The sequence below is a fragment of the Salvelinus sp. IW2-2015 genome, linkage group LG6.2, assembly GCF_002910315.2.
Source record: "Salvelinus sp. IW2-2015 linkage group LG6.2, ASM291031v2, whole genome shotgun sequence".
Classification (NCBI taxonomy): Eukaryota; Metazoa; Chordata; class Actinopteri; order Salmoniformes; family Salmonidae; genus Salvelinus; species Salvelinus sp. IW2-2015.
Window position 1 is genome coordinate 20,360,814 of NC_036846.1, and position 17,438 is coordinate 20,378,251.

A 17,438-nucleotide genomic window follows, 5' to 3' on the forward strand; every position below is an offset into this window, starting at 1 on the left:
AAATACACAAAGAGACACTCTTGAAATACATACTCACCCCAACACACAAATAGTGTAGACAGGCAGTTTCCTTGTCTTTATTCAGAAGGCAGACCGTAGAGATGTAAGAACTAGACACTAATCATGACCTAAGTACATCTACTACTCATTATTTTATTAACTGTGACATGAATAGAAAAACAAACATAAACATCATATTATGACCAGTCTGTCCTTCTTGGTTTGGCTTATACGGAAACATCCAGGTCAGAAGCTTCGATGACAAAATGTTCCAAAAATGGAATATAAAAAGGAATAACATTTTCTATTAATTTACAATACTCTGTGCTTCATGAGGTGCTTCATGTTGGCTCAACAATATCTCAATCCATTGGTATGACTTCTCTTTTCTTCATTGGGTTTTCATCTTCATACTTCTGATTGTCGAAGGTTCTGTACTCTCCAAGCCAATCCAACAAGGCCAGCTGAATTTACTTTCTTTGCAGGTCCAGAGTGCCAATGTTCACATTCCAAATAGACGGAATCCTATTGTAACCATGGAAATGCTGCTCCTGATGGAAACACCATCTTCTATGAAAGGAGATGAAAGGGGTCAGAAAGCTGTGGTTAAATTAAAACACAAACACATGCATAAAGACTACTACACCGCCAGAAAGTAACACATTAACATCCACCACATGACCAAACGTATGTGGACACCTGCTCGTCGAACATCTCATTTCAAAATCACACCTGTCAGCAACAGGTGTGGCTGAAATGGCTGAATCCAATCATTTGAAGGGGTGTCCACATACTTTTGTATATATAGTGTAGTACAACTACAGCGGTATTACAGAGGTATATATTTTTTGGAGAGCAGTTGTCAGACCTCAGATAAAGTCAGACTGCCCTATTAATGCCCATTCTAAATAATAGTTTGTGTTTCTCCACTTCCTCTCACCTCGAACCCGGTGGCTGCCTTCTTCTTCAGCTGCTCACACTTCCTGTACTTGCAGATCTGGTGTCCGGTCTTACGGTTGCGGCAGGCGCTGCACTCTTCACAGTTCCCTGTACGTCGACACGGCACACACTCCCCGCATCGCTTCCTCTTCCTTCTCCCAGCTCCCCCGCCGCCAGGGGACGAGCTCTCGCCTCGCAACACCTCCACACCCTCCCCAACGCCAGCTATCCCCATTGACCCTCCACCACTAGTCAGGAACCCCCCTCCCCCTGCCATCAGAGCAAACAGGCCTGGGTTCAAGGGGAACCAGGAGCAGCCTAGCAGTGGGAGGAAGTCTGTCACACAACCCGTGCTGTCCCCTTCAGCCCCGGACCCACCCTCCATCTCCTCCCCTTCCACCCTAGCTTCCCCGGCCCCCAGCCCGCCCAGAGGGCCCTGGTCCCTGGGTGTGGGGGTCAGTGTCAAGGCCCCAGCCCTCATCAGCAGCTCTGCAGCATGTGCCAGGTGAAGACCACTGGGGGAGTCCCAGAGGTCTATGTTGGAGGAGTGGGCCCGGCGAGGCTTGGTCTGCCTGAGCTGGGTTGGCCTGTGCTGAGCTGCAGTGGGATGGAGGACGCCCCTGACACCCATACTACTGGAGCTATGGCGGTGGGATAGTCTGTTAGTGTTGTTGAGATACTCAGAGAGGGAGCAGGGATGAGAGCGCTTCAGGCTTCGTCTTAGAGGCTCACTGAGGATCCTATTGGCTCTCTGCTGCTCTGGAGAGGAAGGGCCAGACATGTCCAGGGTATCTGTCATACTGGGTGGGGGTGGGAGATGGCAGGGCAATGCCAAGGTTAGAGCGGTGACAGCAGTCCAGCTGTCAGTTAGCCAATCCCAACTCTCTGACAGCTGTTATATTCCCATGATCCTCTCTGCCACCTTTATACCCTGTGGAGATGAACAGAGGAAGATGGAGAAGAGAAGAGGGGGAAGGAGATATGGAGGGAGACAGGGAAAAAGAGACAAAGAAAGCGGAGAGGGGGAGAAAATAAGTAGATGTTATTAGAGAGGCATTGGTCGATGGTTGGTTTTTATTTTTAGTGAAGGAGACAATAATGACATTGTAAGACACAGGCCTAAGTGTAATTAAGTGAATAATAGCCTATTTAATGTTTGAGTGAGCATGTAAAATGTGTCCAAAATATAGGCTACATCTGAGACTAAGAAACTATATATTTTGAATAACGTGACGCTTTCTACATTTACGTTAAGATAGACTACGTGTGGTTGCACCTGGGTTCTAAGGTGGACAAATCTATGCAATAATGGAATACCACAAACAAATAGCCTATTGCGCATATGCGCCAGTCAAATTTGGAGCGCGCATTTCGATTTGACTACTGTAGTTGTGATGTGAGCCAGGCTCGAGAATATACAATATCTACCTCTGAATGCTACCTTTTGTCTAGACTCTGTGACAGTCCAGGGTACGCGCGCGCACGACACGGTCGCAATAGATACATAAAATACGCTATAATTCATCAATAAACGATAACGTAGGTGTTCGAGTGATGTAATTGATAGTACTGTAAAGGTATGAATAGGTCATAACTCTCTCTTCAATATATTATTAATATCACATTAACACATCCTTTCGTAATTCGTGCACCTACCAATGCAATGCGAGCTGACCGGAGCCCCAGTGTCCAGTGGTTTGTCCGTGGTGTCTTCCACGAATATTGGAATAAATAAAGGGAGATGGAAAAAAATAATAGGATACTGTTAACTATTAGACATATGCAAGATTTATCTGCAGTGATCACACAAGAAAACGAAGCCGTAAACCATTTGTCCAATTCGGTAGCTGCACAGGTCCTTCGCCTTTCCCGTCTCGCATTCCCACCTCCTCGTCCCCGCCACTCACAGAGTGGAACATGCAAACACACTTCATAGATTTGGGGGGCGTCACACAAAAAGCGAACTGGAGTCATGGTCACGAGACCGCAGAAAAATGACCCCTTGACCACAATAGCAAATTCCTGTGCTCATTTAATTTCTGTGCCACACAACATTATACAAAACCATACAAAAAGACAGGTGACAAAGCCAAAGTCTTGAAATACAGGGGTAATTATCTTGGAAATWAAACAAATGATTGGAAAATGCTTTTTGAGACTGTTTAAGGAATCACTTTCTGGCATGAATGAAATTCATCAGACTGACATGTGAGTTATTGTATGTTATGTGTGTGTTCCTTCACATGTCATGTGATGCTGGTGGAAGCCAGACGTAACACTGTACGTGCCATCAGGCGAGAAGGGCGAGGGTGTTGTGGCCTGTTTAAAGGTGCACTGCATCAGCCTCAACCTCGTACTTCTCAGGGTACTAAGCAGGGTAGTCCACTCCACCTCTTGTCGAGAGTCCTGCAGTTTTGGCACACAGCCAGCTGTGGTGTGAGGCTGGGTGTGAGGCTGAGTGTGTGTGTGTGGCCGTCAGCCTAGGCAGCAGTAATATGGAGAGGGGGCTGCCAAATCGTAATCCTCATGCCTGCTAGTTGAGCGAGAGCAGCTCCTAGCGGCTAGAGAAAATATTGCCTTGTGTCAGTGGGTAAAATGGCATACATCGGCGCACATAAACTGCTTTGCAGTGAGACATAAAATCAGCACCACATCATGTCGGTCTTCTACGTCTCAGGAAAGGAATGACAGTAGACACACAAGTCTGACCACTTTAAGAAAACTTTTATTCACAATATACGGGCCAAAATACATCACCATCAAGTCAGTCATATTCACTAGAACATGTATCTCTTTTGGACATTAACAATATATATTCCTAAAGGTTGTACTTTGAACACTGGAATAMACAATAGTCTTAGAGGGGAAATGAAAGTGCCCTCTTGTGTCAGAGGATGTAGAAATAAAGGGTAGCACCTTCCCCACGCTCAGTCATGTATTATTCATCTCGTAGTTAAGACCATTAAGACCAATGGCTCAATAACATTAATTACATGAGCTTCTAAGACACAAATCATATCATGTAACATTCCTTTGGGGTTTTGACTGTGGGTTGTATGAAGGCGGTTTGAGTAGGAGTGCTGCTCTGCGTGGTTGTACGACCTCTGGATGGACATGGCAAGTGATCGTTTGACTCTGGTGTATGTGGCATGTGACTGACTGGTGTTGAATGATGATTTGATAGGAGGGGCGAGGAGGGGAAAGGAAGGTTGGTTAAGCATCCTTCTTCTTGATGATGAGGGGACCCACGTTGTCCCCAGTGATCTCGTTGTGCTTGGTATGGGAACCGTCACAGTAGGGGAACTGTGGGGAGATTGAAAAATCGGCGATACCCAAAGGGGAAATTTACACAAAGAAGTAAATAACATAAGGTATAATCTCACCAGCCATCTCCTTAAAAATCCCATAACAAACTATACTTCGCAAAACGGCCAAAGTAGCAAATTATAGTTGATAATGATAGTGAATAATTTGCCCTGAGACATAACTATAGACTGCTATGGCATCCAACTATGGCACCAGGGACCATAGGAGTCTACAGCCAAGTTTTAAGGCAAATAAAGGAAGAAGTGCCCACCTTCTTGGACCTCCAGCAGCGGCAGTAGACGGCCTTGCTGCCAATGTCTTCTATGTCGAAGCTGTGCACCACCTTGGCACTGTCCTTACACACACAGGTGTTGACCTGGCTTTTCTTACGCCCAGTGAAGTACCGGCTCACCAGGAAGCCACCTAGAGCAGCCGCCACAGCCACTGGCACTAGGACAGTCAGCTGGTCTGAAATTCAAGAACACATACAGGCATACATAAACAGAGAGAATGCACATGTACACTGTCAGCAGTTTTTGTAATTTTAWCAGTAACTTACTGTATTAATCAACAGTATGACACTGTTTAACTGAATGTAGTAGTTTACCATAGAATACACAGTAAAATACCATACATTGTTTTACAGCACACTGTAAGACCTTTCTGTAATTTCAACAGTAAAACACAGTAGAATGCACAGTGAAATACCATAAATGTGTTTTACAGTATTAATTATGGTGCATTGTGGGAAAATGTTTGTGAGTGGGGAAAGAGTCTCTGGCTCCGAAACGTATTTTAAGGCATGCCTTGTAAGAGCCTATATTTGTTGCACCTGTGAGTGAGAATGCAGTACCCCCACATAATACAGTAATATCCTGTATTTTAGGAATTCTACAAACCTTGTGTCACGTTCCTGACCTTATTTCCTTTGTTTAGTCTTTGTTTAGTTGGTCAGGATGTGAGCTGGGTGGGCATTCTATGTTTTGGGTTTCTATGTTGGGTTTGTTGTTTGGCCTAATATGGTTCTCAATCAGAGGCAGGTGTTTGTCATTGTCTCTGATTGGGAACCATATTAAGGTAGCCTGTTTGCACTGTTGGTTTGTGGGGGATTGTTTTCTGTCATTGTGTTCTGCACCAGATAGGACTGTTTTCGGTTTTCACATTTATTGTTTTGTAGCTTGTAGTGTTCAAGTTATTATTCTTTATTAAATCATGTTGAACACTAGCCGCGCTGCGTTTTGGTTCTCTCCTTCATCCCAGGAAGAAAGCCGTTACACCTTGTTCTGAAAATATACAGTAACATACTGGCCATTTAGCAAATCTGACCATAATTCTATTCTCCTGATTCCTGCTTACAAGCAAAAACTAAAGCAGGATGTACCAGTGACTCGCTCAATACAGAAGTGGTCAGATGATACGGATGCTACGCTACAGGACTGTATTGTTAGCACAGACTGGAATATGTTCTGGGATTCATCAATGGCATTGAGGAGTATACCACCTCAATCACCGGCTTCATCAATAAGTGCATCAACGATGTCATCCCCACAGTAACTGTACGTACATTTCCCAACAAGAAGCCATGGAATACAGGCAACATCCGCACCGAGCTAATGGCTAGGGCTTCCACTTTCAAGGAGTGGGACACTAATCCGGAAGCTTAGAAGAAATCCCGCTATGCACTCAGACGAACCATCAAACAGGCAAAACGTCAATACAGGACTAGATTGAATCATACTACACCGGCTCTGACGCTCGTCAGATGTGGCAGGGCTTGAAAACTATTATGGACTACAAAGGGAACACCAGCCGCGAGCTTCCCAGTGACACGAGCCAACCAGACAAGCTAAATGCCTTTTAAGCTCGCTTTGAGGCAAGAAACACTGAAGCATGCATGAGAGCACCAGCTGTTCCGGACGACTGTGTGATCACGCTCTCTGCAGCCGATGTGAGCAAGACCTTTTTAAACAGGTCAACATTCACAAAGCCGCAGGGTCAGATGGATTACCAGGACGTGTACTCAAAGCATGCGCGGACCAACTGGCAAGTGTCTTCACTGATATTTTCAACCTCTCCCTGTCCAAGTCTGTAATACCTAGATGTTTCAAACAGACCACCATAGTCCCTGTGCCCAAGATGGCGAAGGTAACCTGCCTAAATTATTACCGCCCCGTAGCACTCACATCGGTAGCCATGAAGTGCTTTGAAAGGCTGGTCATGGCGCACATCAACACCATCATGCCAGAAACCCTAGACCCACTCCAAATCACATACCGCCCCAACAGATCCGCAGATGACGCAATCTCAATTGCACTCCACACTGCCCTTTCCAACCTGGACAAAAGGAACACCTATGTGAGAATGCTGTTCATTGACTACAGTTCAGCGTTCAAAACCATATTCCCTACAAAGTTCCTCACTAAGCTAAGGACCCTGGGACTAAACACCTCCCACTGAAACTGGATCCTGGACTTCCTGACGGGCCGCCCCCAGGTGGTAAGGGTAGGCAGCAACATATTTGCCACACAGATCCTCAAAACTGCGGCCCTTCAGGAGTGCGTACCATCCTGTACTCCCTGTTCACCCACGACTGTGTGGCCAAGCACGACTCCAACACCATCATTAAGTTTGCTGACGACACAACGGTGGTTGGCCTGATCACCGACAACGATGAGACAGCTTATAGGGAGGTCAGAAACCTAGCAGTGTGGTGCCAGGTCAACAACCTKTCTCTCAATGTGAGCAAGACAAAGGAGCTGATCATGGACTATAGGAAAAGGAGGGCCGAACAGGCCTCCCTTAACATCGACGGGACTAAAGTGGAGCAGGTCGAGAGTTTCAAGTTCTTTGCTGTCCACATCACCAACAAACTATCATGGGGCCAAGCTTCCTGACATCCAGGAACTATATAGTAGGCTGTGTCACAGAGGAAGGCTAAAAAAATAGTCAAAGACTCCCGTCACCCAAGTCATAGACTGTTCTCTCTGCTACCGCACGACAAGCGGTACCGGAGCTCCAAGTCAAGGACCAAAATGCTCCTTAACAGTTTCTACCCCCAAGCTGTAAGACTGCGGAACAAACTAAACTAATCAAACTTTTTTGGTTACTACATGATTCCATATGTGTTATTTCATCGTTTTGATGTCTTCACTGTTATTCTACAATGTAGAAAATAGTAAAAAAATAAAAACCCTTGAATGAGTATGTGTGTCCAAACTTTTTACGGATATTGTATGTCGACACCTGCTCGAAAGAACATCTCATTCCAAAATCATGGGCATTAATATGGAGTTGGTCCCCCCTTTGCTGCTATAACAGCCTCCACTCTTCTGGGAAGGCTTTCCATTAGATGTTGGAACATTGCTGCAGGGATTTCAAATCAAATCAAATTGTATTTGTCACATGCGCCGAATACAACAGGTGTAGACCTTACAGTGAAATCCTTACTTACAAGCCCTTAACCAACAATGCAGTTTTAAGAAAATACCTCCCAAAAAGTAAGAGATAAGAATAACAAATAATGAAAGAGCAGCAGTAAATAATAATAGCGGGGCTATATACAGGGGGTACCGGTACAGAGTCAATGTGCGGGGGCACCGGTGTCGAGGTAATTGAGGTAATATGTACATGTAGGTAGAGTTATTAAAGTGACTATGCATAGATAATAACAGAGAGTAGCAGCAGCAAAGAAGTGGCAATGCAAATAGTCTGGGTAGCCATTTGATTTGCTTCCATTCTGACACAAGAGCTTTAGTGAGGTCGGGCACTGATGTTGGGCGATTAGGCCTGGCTCGCAGTCAGTGTTCCCATTCATCCCAAAGGTGTTCGATGGGGTTGAGGTCAGGGCTCTGTGCAGGCCAGTCAAGTTCTTCCACACCGATCTCGATAAACCATTTCTGTATGGACCTCGCTTTGTGCACGGTGGCATTGTCATGCTGAAATGGGAAAGGGCCTTCCCCAAACTGTTGCCACAAAGTTGGAAGCACAGAATCATCTAGAATGTCAATGTATGCTGTAGCGTTAAGATTTCCCTTCACTGGAACTAAGGGGCTTAGCCCGAAGGATGAAAAACAGTCCCAGACCATTATTCCCACCAAATGCTATATTTGGCACTATGCATTCAGGCAGGTAGCGTTCTCCTGGCAACTGCCAAACCCGGATTCGTCCGTCGGACTGCCAGATGGTAAAGTGTAATTCATCACTCCAGAGAACCCGTTTCCACTGGTCCAGGCGGCGAGCTTAACACCACTCCCAGCCGACGCTTGGTATTGCGCATGGTGAACTTAGGTTTGTGTGTGGCTGCTCGGCCATGGAAACCCATTTCATGAAGCTCCTGACAAACAGTTATTGTGCTGACGTTACTTCCAGAGGCAGTTTGGAACTCGGTATTGAGTGTTGTAACCGAGGAAAGACGTACTCGGCGGTCCCGTTTCGTGAGCTTGTATGGCCTACCACTTCGCAGCTGAGCCGTTGTTGCTCCAAGATGTTTCCACTTCACAATAACAGCACTTTCAGTTCACCGGGGCAGCTCTAGCAGGGCAGAAATTTGATGAACTGACTTTTTGGAAAGGTGGCATCCTGTAATGGTGCCACTTTAAAAGTCACTGAGCTCTTCCGTAAGGCCATTCTTCTGCCAATGTTTGTCTATGGAGATTGCACGGCTGTGTGCTCGATTTTATACACCTGTCAGCAATGGGTGTGGCTGAAATAGCCGAGTCCACTAATGTGTACATATATATATAGTGTATATTAATGTGTGCCTTAAGTGCCTTAAGTGGCTATATTTGTTGCACCCATTAGTGAGAGTACTGTACCAATTTAAGTGATATGTGGTGGTAGTTCCCTAACAATTAAATGTATATAGGGATCAAATCAGAGTGGTGTCATGTCTTTAACCTTTTAATGTTTWAAWATTTACCCATGTCCATTTGATCTGTGTTGCCCCGTAATCACAGCCAGTTTGGAAGCCTTTGGTTAGGCCTCTAGAAGTGCAAGTGATGTAATGATGTTCATGAATATGCTGTTATATGCAAATACCTACAGCAAACCTGCTTGCTATAATCCCTTGTAATTAAAAAATATATAAAATTTTCTTGCAGTTAAAAGTAAACTTTTACAGTGTTTCCTTGCTCTGCCATCAAGTTACCGTGAACATGATTAACTACAACAGTTTCAGTAACGGTTAAAGAAACTTTTTACTTGTAAATCAGATTACAGTAAAAATATTGGTACCAAAAAATGTACTACTGTGAAATGGATTACAGTAGCTGTACGGGCCAATTGCTGCCAGTAAATTACTGTGCATTTTACAGGAAAGGTTTTACAATGTACAGACCAAAAGTCAGAAAATGCATATTTACTGTGAAACTTCAATTAATAGCCCAGGCTTTTATTTGCTGAAATTACTGAACACAACAGGCACTTATTAGAGAAAGGTTCTATTAAGTTTTCATGTACTGAATAAAAATCTAATGTTTCCATCGCATTTTCAACTCTATGGATAGTTTGTCAAACTGTTGCGTTAAATAGCAAATGTCTCTACTCTAGTCTTGGCACGTGCGCTCTAGCCAACAGCTGACAGATACAGTGCTGGTAGGCTAGACTACATGATGAGATTATAGACAAGAGTGAGAATGTTTTTATTTGTCAAAACGGCAGTCAAGCATTGATCATCATGTCACCAGAATAAGACCCTGGAAATGCATTGGAAAGGAGCATCATCAAGCTCATCACTGTGCACTTTCACCACCCTGTGAAGTTCATCATAACTTATTGCATCTGAAGTGTAATTTAAACTGCATGGTTTCTCGAGTCGTAGTGGGAGGACCACACATCATGTCATCGCCTGACTTCAAGTTTACTTCGATATAAAGGTGTTTCCATCGTCATTGCTTGCAAAATTCATTTTAAAGACACAAAAAGATCCCACCATGTCGAATGAACAAATGATCTGTCGGCATTTATGAAAGTGTACCGAAACTTCCTGTTTCCATCAGAGCTGTCATTTTTTTAATATGGTATGGCTTTACTCACATWAAAACTGTCGATGGAAACGTGGTAACTGACAGAATAATTATTCTCCTCTTTGACTGTGCGTTTTTGGCAGTTCTGACTTTCGCCACTAGAGGGCGATCAGTCCATTTCTGGCGGTCTGTACTCCCGATGTTGTTGACTGTTTTTGTGCCTGCCAGTTAGCTAGCAGTTCTCAGCTGTTACCAGCACTGAGGTAAAATAAGAACTTTAGACTGTGTCAAAGATTTTCGCCTGTTGCTTTCAAGGTAATTATCATGCTGAAACATGAGGTGGGTCAACATGGCAGATGATGGGCACAGCAATGGGCCTCAGGATCTCGTCTCGGTATCTCTGTGCATTCAAATTGCTGTAAATAAAATGCAATTGTATTTGTTGTCCGTAGCTTATGCCTGCCCATACCATAACCCCACCACCACCATGGGCCACCCTGTTCACAACGTWGACATCAGCAAACTGCTTACCCACACTTTTATTTATTTCACCTTTATTTAACCAGGTAGGCTAGTTGAGAACAAGTTCTCATTTGCAACTGCGACCTGGCCAAGATAAAGCAAAGCAGTGTGACACAGACAACAACACAGAGTTACACATGGAGTAAACAATAAACAAGCCAATAACACAATAAACAAGTCAATYACARAGTAGAAAAAATAAAGTCTATATACAGTGTGTGCAAAATGCATGAGGAGGTAGGCAATAAATAGGCCATAGGAGCGAATAATTACAATTTAGCAGATTAACACTGGAGTAATAAATGAGCAGATGATGATGTGCAAGTAGAGATACTGGTGTGCAAAAGAGCAGAAAAGTAAATAAAATAAAAACAGTATGGGGATGAGGTAGGTAGATTGGGTGGGCTATTTACAGATGGACTATGTACAGCTGCAGCGATTGGTTAGCTGCTCAGATAGTTGATGTTTAAAGTTGGTGAGGGAAATAAAAGTCTCCAACTTCAGCGATTTTTGCAATTAGTTCCAGTCACAGGCAGCAGAGAACTGTAAGGAAAGGCGGCCAAATGAGGTGTTGGCTTTGGGGATGATCAGTGAGATATACCTGCTGGAACGTGTGCTACGGGTGGGTGTTGTTATCGTGACCAGTGAACTGAGATAAAACGGAGCTTTACCTAGCAAAGACTTATAGATGACCTGGAGCCAGTGGGTCTGGCGACGAATATGTAGCGAGGGACAGCCGACTAGAGTATACAGGTCGCAGTGGTGGCTGGTATAAGGTGATTTGGTAACAAAACGGATGGCACTGTGATAGACTGCATCCAGTTTGCTGAGTAGAGTGTTGGAAGCTATTTTGTAGATGACATCGCCGAAGTCGAGGATCGGTAGGATAGTCAGTTTTACGAGGGTAAGTTTGGCGGCGTGAGTGAAGGAGGCTTTGTTGCGAAATAGAAAGCCGATTCTAAATTTGATTTTGGATTGGAGATGTTTAATATGAGTCTGGAAGGAGAGTTAACAGTCTAGCCAGACACCTAGGTATTTATAGTTGTCCACATATTCTAGGTCGGAACCGTCCAGGGTGGTGATGCTAGTCGGGCGGGCGGGTGCGGGCAGCGAACGGTTGAAAAGCATGCATTTGGTTTTACTAGCCATACACGTGGTCATTAGTTGTGAGGCCGGTTGGGTGTACTGGCAAATTCTCTAAAATAACGTTGGAGGCGGGTTATGGTAGAGAAATTAACATTCAATTCTCTGGCAACAGCTCTGGTGGACATTCCTGCAGTCAGCATGCCAATTGCACGCTCCCTTAAAACTTGAGACATCTGTGCCATTGTGTTGTATCCACATTTTAGAGTGGCCTTTAATTGTCCCTGCACAAGGTGCACCTGTGTTATGATCATGCTGTTTAATCAGCTTCTTGATATGCCACAAAGTGAAAATACCCACTAACAGGGATGTAAACACATTTGAGCACAACATTTGAGAGAAATAAGCTTTTTGTGCATATGACATTTTGGGGGAGATTTTTATTTCAGAAGAACACTTTACATCTTCTGTTTATATTTTTGTTCAGTGTAAAATGTTTATATCTTATGCTGTGAGTGATGGGGGTCAAAAATCGAGCAGTGGAACCCTTGTCCCTTGGTTTAGCAGCCAATGCCTAGCAGTTTCTTACAGGCCTTACTGGCGATAAAAACGGATGATTGCCATAATTTAAAAAACGATTATTTAATGTAACAAATCAAACATTAAACCTCTTCAACAATTCATGGTAACCTCGTAAATAATTTATTTAGACCCCACATTTATTTGAAACGTGTTTATTTGCTGAAATCAATGTGTGCATTTGCGCCACTGTTTGCTGAAATTAATGTGTGCCCTTGCCCGGCTATTAAAAGGGACAGGCAGGTATTTGAGACTGCGTTTAATTAAAGTTTTAAGGTATGCAGAAAGGATTTTCACCTTACAGAAGACCAGGTTTTCCTCTTTAACCTTGTAATAAAGGTCTATACACAACACTATTACTCAAGTTCCGTTCCGTTTTTTAACACATGAATATATGCGCACGTAGGCTATTAGTGTATCACAACACAAGAAATGTGGCTAGACTACACGCCTCTTCTTATTTTAAAATGTGAAAAGATTAGCCTACTATGGTAGGTCTACATTGCCATGGCGATTAGAATGGACATCTTAGACATTGGTTTTAAACATAACAATACTTCTCTAGCACGACCGACTGCCACAACTGCCCCAATATATTGCCTGGCCCTTAGCCCCACATAACCCGCTATGAAATCTGATATCGCGGCACTGCTGGGCCAACATGCGTTCTGGAGCTCTGCGCACGCACGTAAACGGAGAAAGGCGATTTACTGGTTGGAATCTACAACTGTACTATGGTCAACAAAATGGCAGATAGCATAGAGCCACATTTATTTTCATAAGTAGGTTTATGAAAACAATCGAGTTTGTCAAGGATTTGGAGAGCAAGAACTGTTGAGCACAGGCTACAGCGGCTTAGCTGCAGAAGTAATGGCCACACACAAACCACCTGACACAGACTAGCGAGGTGCACTGGGCTGACTGGTGGTAAGGTTGTCCTAACCTGGTTAAATTGATTGGTAAAAGTCCACTGTCCTGATCAACAACCTGATACGCAACTGACTATATTTATGGCTTCTCTCAAATGGTTGCTTTCAAGTATCATTGGGTGCAGTGGGCTAATGATTGTAGTAAACAAGGTAAATGTCCTTATATTTAGGCTACATAATTTGTGTTTACAGGGACTGGAGCTGTGCCTAAATATGGCGAGTGTTTTGAATAGATCAACTGTTCATTATTAATAGACAGACTATTCACAGGGTCTATTCATAAAGTTCACTTAGGCAGCCGTTAACTTAGAGAACTATAAAAGCAATTGCTTTACCTTTCGATATCTGGAATCCATGACTCTCGATTACCACTGGGGATGACATTGGCAACGAGGGAATTGGAGGTAACGGTAAACCTTGGGTTGCCAGCCTGTCGGTTGGTCGGTGTTATGTTTGGGTCTTGCGCACCAAGGTCAATCAGAATAAATCTGAACCCTGTCCTTTCTGACCGACTGTACCAGCCCAGACTGAACGACGTCACTGGTGTGATGACCAATAGGACCGGCCAATCAATCCCATTATCAAAATGGTTACAAGCTAACTGTAGGTCAGGGTTCGCCAACTGACCGCCCGCGGCCCATTAATTTTGGCCTCAACTTTTCTGAGCAAATAAACATATTTAATCATCGTCATTGTTGGAAACAAAAAATGGTTAAAGACGAGCAAATAAGCTAATTGTGATTTTAATTTTGTAAATCTGTTCCACAGTGTTCCCGTGCATAAGAGACATGTGATTTTATACAAATTAAATTGTTTTAGTCAAATATATCTGTATGCAGAAAAAAATGTTTTGCTCGCGCTGTATATATCGGTCCCCTAATGCAGCATTAGTAAAGGCCTACTTTTGTGATTTTTTTTATTTACTAAATATATTTGAGTGTTTACCAGCGTTTGTAACTGGAGCCTGACAATTATCTGTACAAAACAGTAATTTTGATAATACTCGTGGAATATAAAAATACTTGCTTGATATGCTTTCCAGTTTCTTGAAATACTTTGCAAATGCAACTTATTTCGATGTGAAAACTGAAATGGTCTATTCATTCCTTTTACATTTTTGTACTGTGTATGCTCTTATCCAGAGCAACTTACAGTAACTAATGAGTGCATAATTTTTCATACTGGTCCCCCGTGAGAATTGAAACCACAACCCACGCATTGCAAACYCCATGCTCTACCAACTGAGCCACATCACAAACCATTTGATGTCGCAAAGAACTAAATTACTGTATTGTGCATTGTTATTCTTCATGGTGATGGAAAGTCAACAGGTAAAAGGTATGACCAGCCTATGGACAATACATTAATGTACATTGACGTTGTGGTTTGAAAGGATGGTAAATTAATACTGCACAAAAAGTTCTTCCCATGTTATTTGATCAAGAAAAATATTTAATTTGATGTGGATGTTTTGTGTCTTTGCCCATAACTTTGTTTGAGGACAGGGTTTTGTTCTTTCCGGATTCCAATAGAATGACAACCGCAGAGAAAGTGACAGGGAAACAACTCTTACAATTCCAGCTATTGAATCCTGCAAGATACTGTTCTTAATTACACAACTACCTTTTTGGCAAAGCAGAAAAATTGCTTTTGCCTGTGCTACATATGTAAACTCGGCAAAAAAAGAAACATCCCTTTTTCAGGACCCTGTCTTTCAAAGATAATTCGTAAAAATCCAAATAACTTCACAGATCTTCATTGTGAAGGGTTTAAACACTGTTTCCCATGCTTGTTCAATGAACCATAAACAATTAATGAATATGCACCTGTGGAACGGTCATTAAAACACTAACAGCTTACAGACGGTAGGCAATTCAGGGTACAGTTATGAAAACTTAGAAAGGCCTCTAGTGTCCTACTGACTCTGAAAAACACCAAAAGAAAGATGCCCAGGGTCCATGCTCATCTGCGTGGACGTGCCTTAGGCATGATACAAGGAGGCATGAGGACTGCAGATGTGGCCAGGGCAATAAATTGCACGCCTAAGACAGTGCTACAGGGAGACAGGACGGCGAGCAGATCGTCCTCGCAGTGGCAGACCACGTGTAACAACACCTGCACAGGATCGGTACATCCGAACATCACACCTGCGGGACAGGTACAGGATGGCAAAACAACTGCCCGAGTTAAACCAAGAACGCACAATCCCTCCATCAGTGCTGACTGTCCGCAATAGGCTGAGAGAGGCTGGACTGAATGCTTGTAGGCCTGTTGTAAGGCAGGTCCTCACCAGACATTACCGGCAACAACGTCACCTATGTGCACAAACCCACAATCGCTGGACCAGACAGGACTGGCAAAAAGACCTCACAGCCGAGTCGCAAATTTGTCTCATCAGTGATGATGGTCGGATTCACGTTTATCGTCAAAGGAATGAGCGTTACACCGAGGCCTGTACTCTGGAGCGGGATCGATTTGGAGGTTCCGTCGTGGTCTGGGGCGATGTGTCACAGCATCATCGGACTGAGCTTGTTGTCATTGCAGGGAATATCAATGATGTGCGTTACAGGGAAGACATCCTCCTCCCTCATGTGGTACCCTTCCTGCAGGCTCATCTTGACATGACCCTCCAGCATGACAACGCCACCAGCCATACTGCTCGTTCTGTGCGTGATTTCCTGCAAGACAGGAATATAGTGTTCTGCCATGGCCAGCGAAGAGCCCCGATCTCAATCCCATTGAGCACGTCTGGGACCTGTTGGATCGGAGGGTGAGGGCTAGGGCCATTCCCGCAGAAATGTCCAGGAACTTGCAGGTGCCTTGGTGGAAGAGTGGGGTAACATCTCACAGTAAGAACTGGCAAATCTGGTACAGTCCATGAGGAGGATATGCACTGCAGTACTTAATGCAGCTAGTGGCCACACCAGATACTGTAACTTTTTTTTTTAACCCCCTTTGTTCAGGGACACATTCAATTTCTGTTAGTTACATGTCTGTGGAACTTGTTCAGTTTGTCAAAGTTGTTGAATCTTATGTTCATACAAATATTCACGTAAAATTTTCTGAAAATAAAACAGTTGACAGCGAGAGGACGTTTCGTTTTTTGCTGAGTTTATATCGCCCGCTAATACTAGTAAGAGTGATACTTGATTTTTCAGAGGGTGCTTCCCGCAGCTGAATWTAGTTGATGAACTCTGCTGTAGGTTTTTAATAATCAGACAACTTATTTAGATGTATTGGGAGAAAAAAAACATAAGCTACTACATAAACATGAAATATTGGTTAAACAAAAATTAAACAGTTATTTGTCATGTTTTCAGTCTAATGTGCAACATATTATTTATGTAAGATGTGATTAAATGTATTGACAGGCAGATACTTGTAAGGCAAGTGGTATAAAGTTACAGCATTTCAGAGCAATTCCTCAGAGCAAAATTATTTACATATTAGGGCCACATTAGACATGGTAGCCCTTAATATGCATTTTCCCCCTTTTAATTAAAAAACTATTGAAAGACATGAAGCAAAACCAGTAGCGGTCTTCCATCCATCTCTCTAGCAAGTGATGTTTGAAACTCAGTGGACGCTTGAGTCATGGTTTTTATTACACAGTTTAATCAACACACAAAGCTCAAAGAGCCTCTCAGGTAATTTAATATACAGAGTTTGTTTGTGTGAGGAGCATTTTGTCCTCGCACCCAGAGCCCAAGCCTGAAGATGTTAGCCTCGAATTTCAACAATAACAAAAATGCAACCTATGAGTTATAGGGAAATAAAACAGGTTAAACTAAGAAAACTTTCTTTAAAATACCTGGTCCAAAACCTCCAGTTTGTGAATGTAACGAAGGTGGTGGTCTTGGAGAAACTGAGTTTGGGTGTGTGTGTGCGCGCAAGGGAACAATCTTGGCTTATGGCAATAGTGGGGGAGAGTGGATAAATTCAAGTCCTTTCATATAATTCAAGAGAAACAGACGAAAAGGCCATAACAGTTTTCCATTTTATAGCCTGCTATGATTAAAATAATTCCTTACTAGATTTTATACAAAACACACAAGTGTCCCCGGCTCAACATGTGAAAGGCTTTCCTGAAATCAGGCCTATATAGCTGGGAGATCAG

The 17,438-nt window shown here is 43.4% G+C and overlaps 2 protein-coding genes across 2 annotated transcripts; both read right to left on the bottom strand.

Annotated features, from left to right (window-relative positions):
- Nucleotides 1-50: 50 nt before the first annotated feature.
- On the bottom strand, nt 51-2,916 carry LOC111965576 (CXXC-type zinc finger protein 5-like). The gene is made up of 3 exons (XM_023989728.2): nt 2,596-2,916; nt 941-1,870; nt 51-570 (listed from the first exon to the last, which is right to left on the bottom strand). The coding sequence occupies exons 2-3, from the start codon at nt 1,736-1,738 to the stop codon at nt 526-528; spliced, it is 843 nt and encodes a 280-aa protein (XP_023845496.1). The 5' UTR covers nt 1,739-1,870; nt 2,596-2,916; the 3' UTR covers nt 51-525.
- A 726-nt stretch (nt 2,917-3,642) lies between these two features.
- On the bottom strand, nt 3,643-13,811 carry zgc:110843 (CDGSH iron-sulfur domain-containing protein). Its single transcript, XM_023990404.2, has 3 exons — nt 13,657-13,811; nt 4,517-4,713; nt 3,643-4,242 (listed from the first exon to the last, which is right to left on the bottom strand). Exons 1-3 carry the CDS (start codon nt 13,703-13,705, stop codon nt 4,153-4,155), a joined length of 336 nt encoding a protein of 111 aa, XP_023846172.1. The 5' UTR covers nt 13,706-13,811; the 3' UTR covers nt 3,643-4,152.
- Between the last annotated feature and the right edge of the window lie 3,627 nt (nt 13,812-17,438).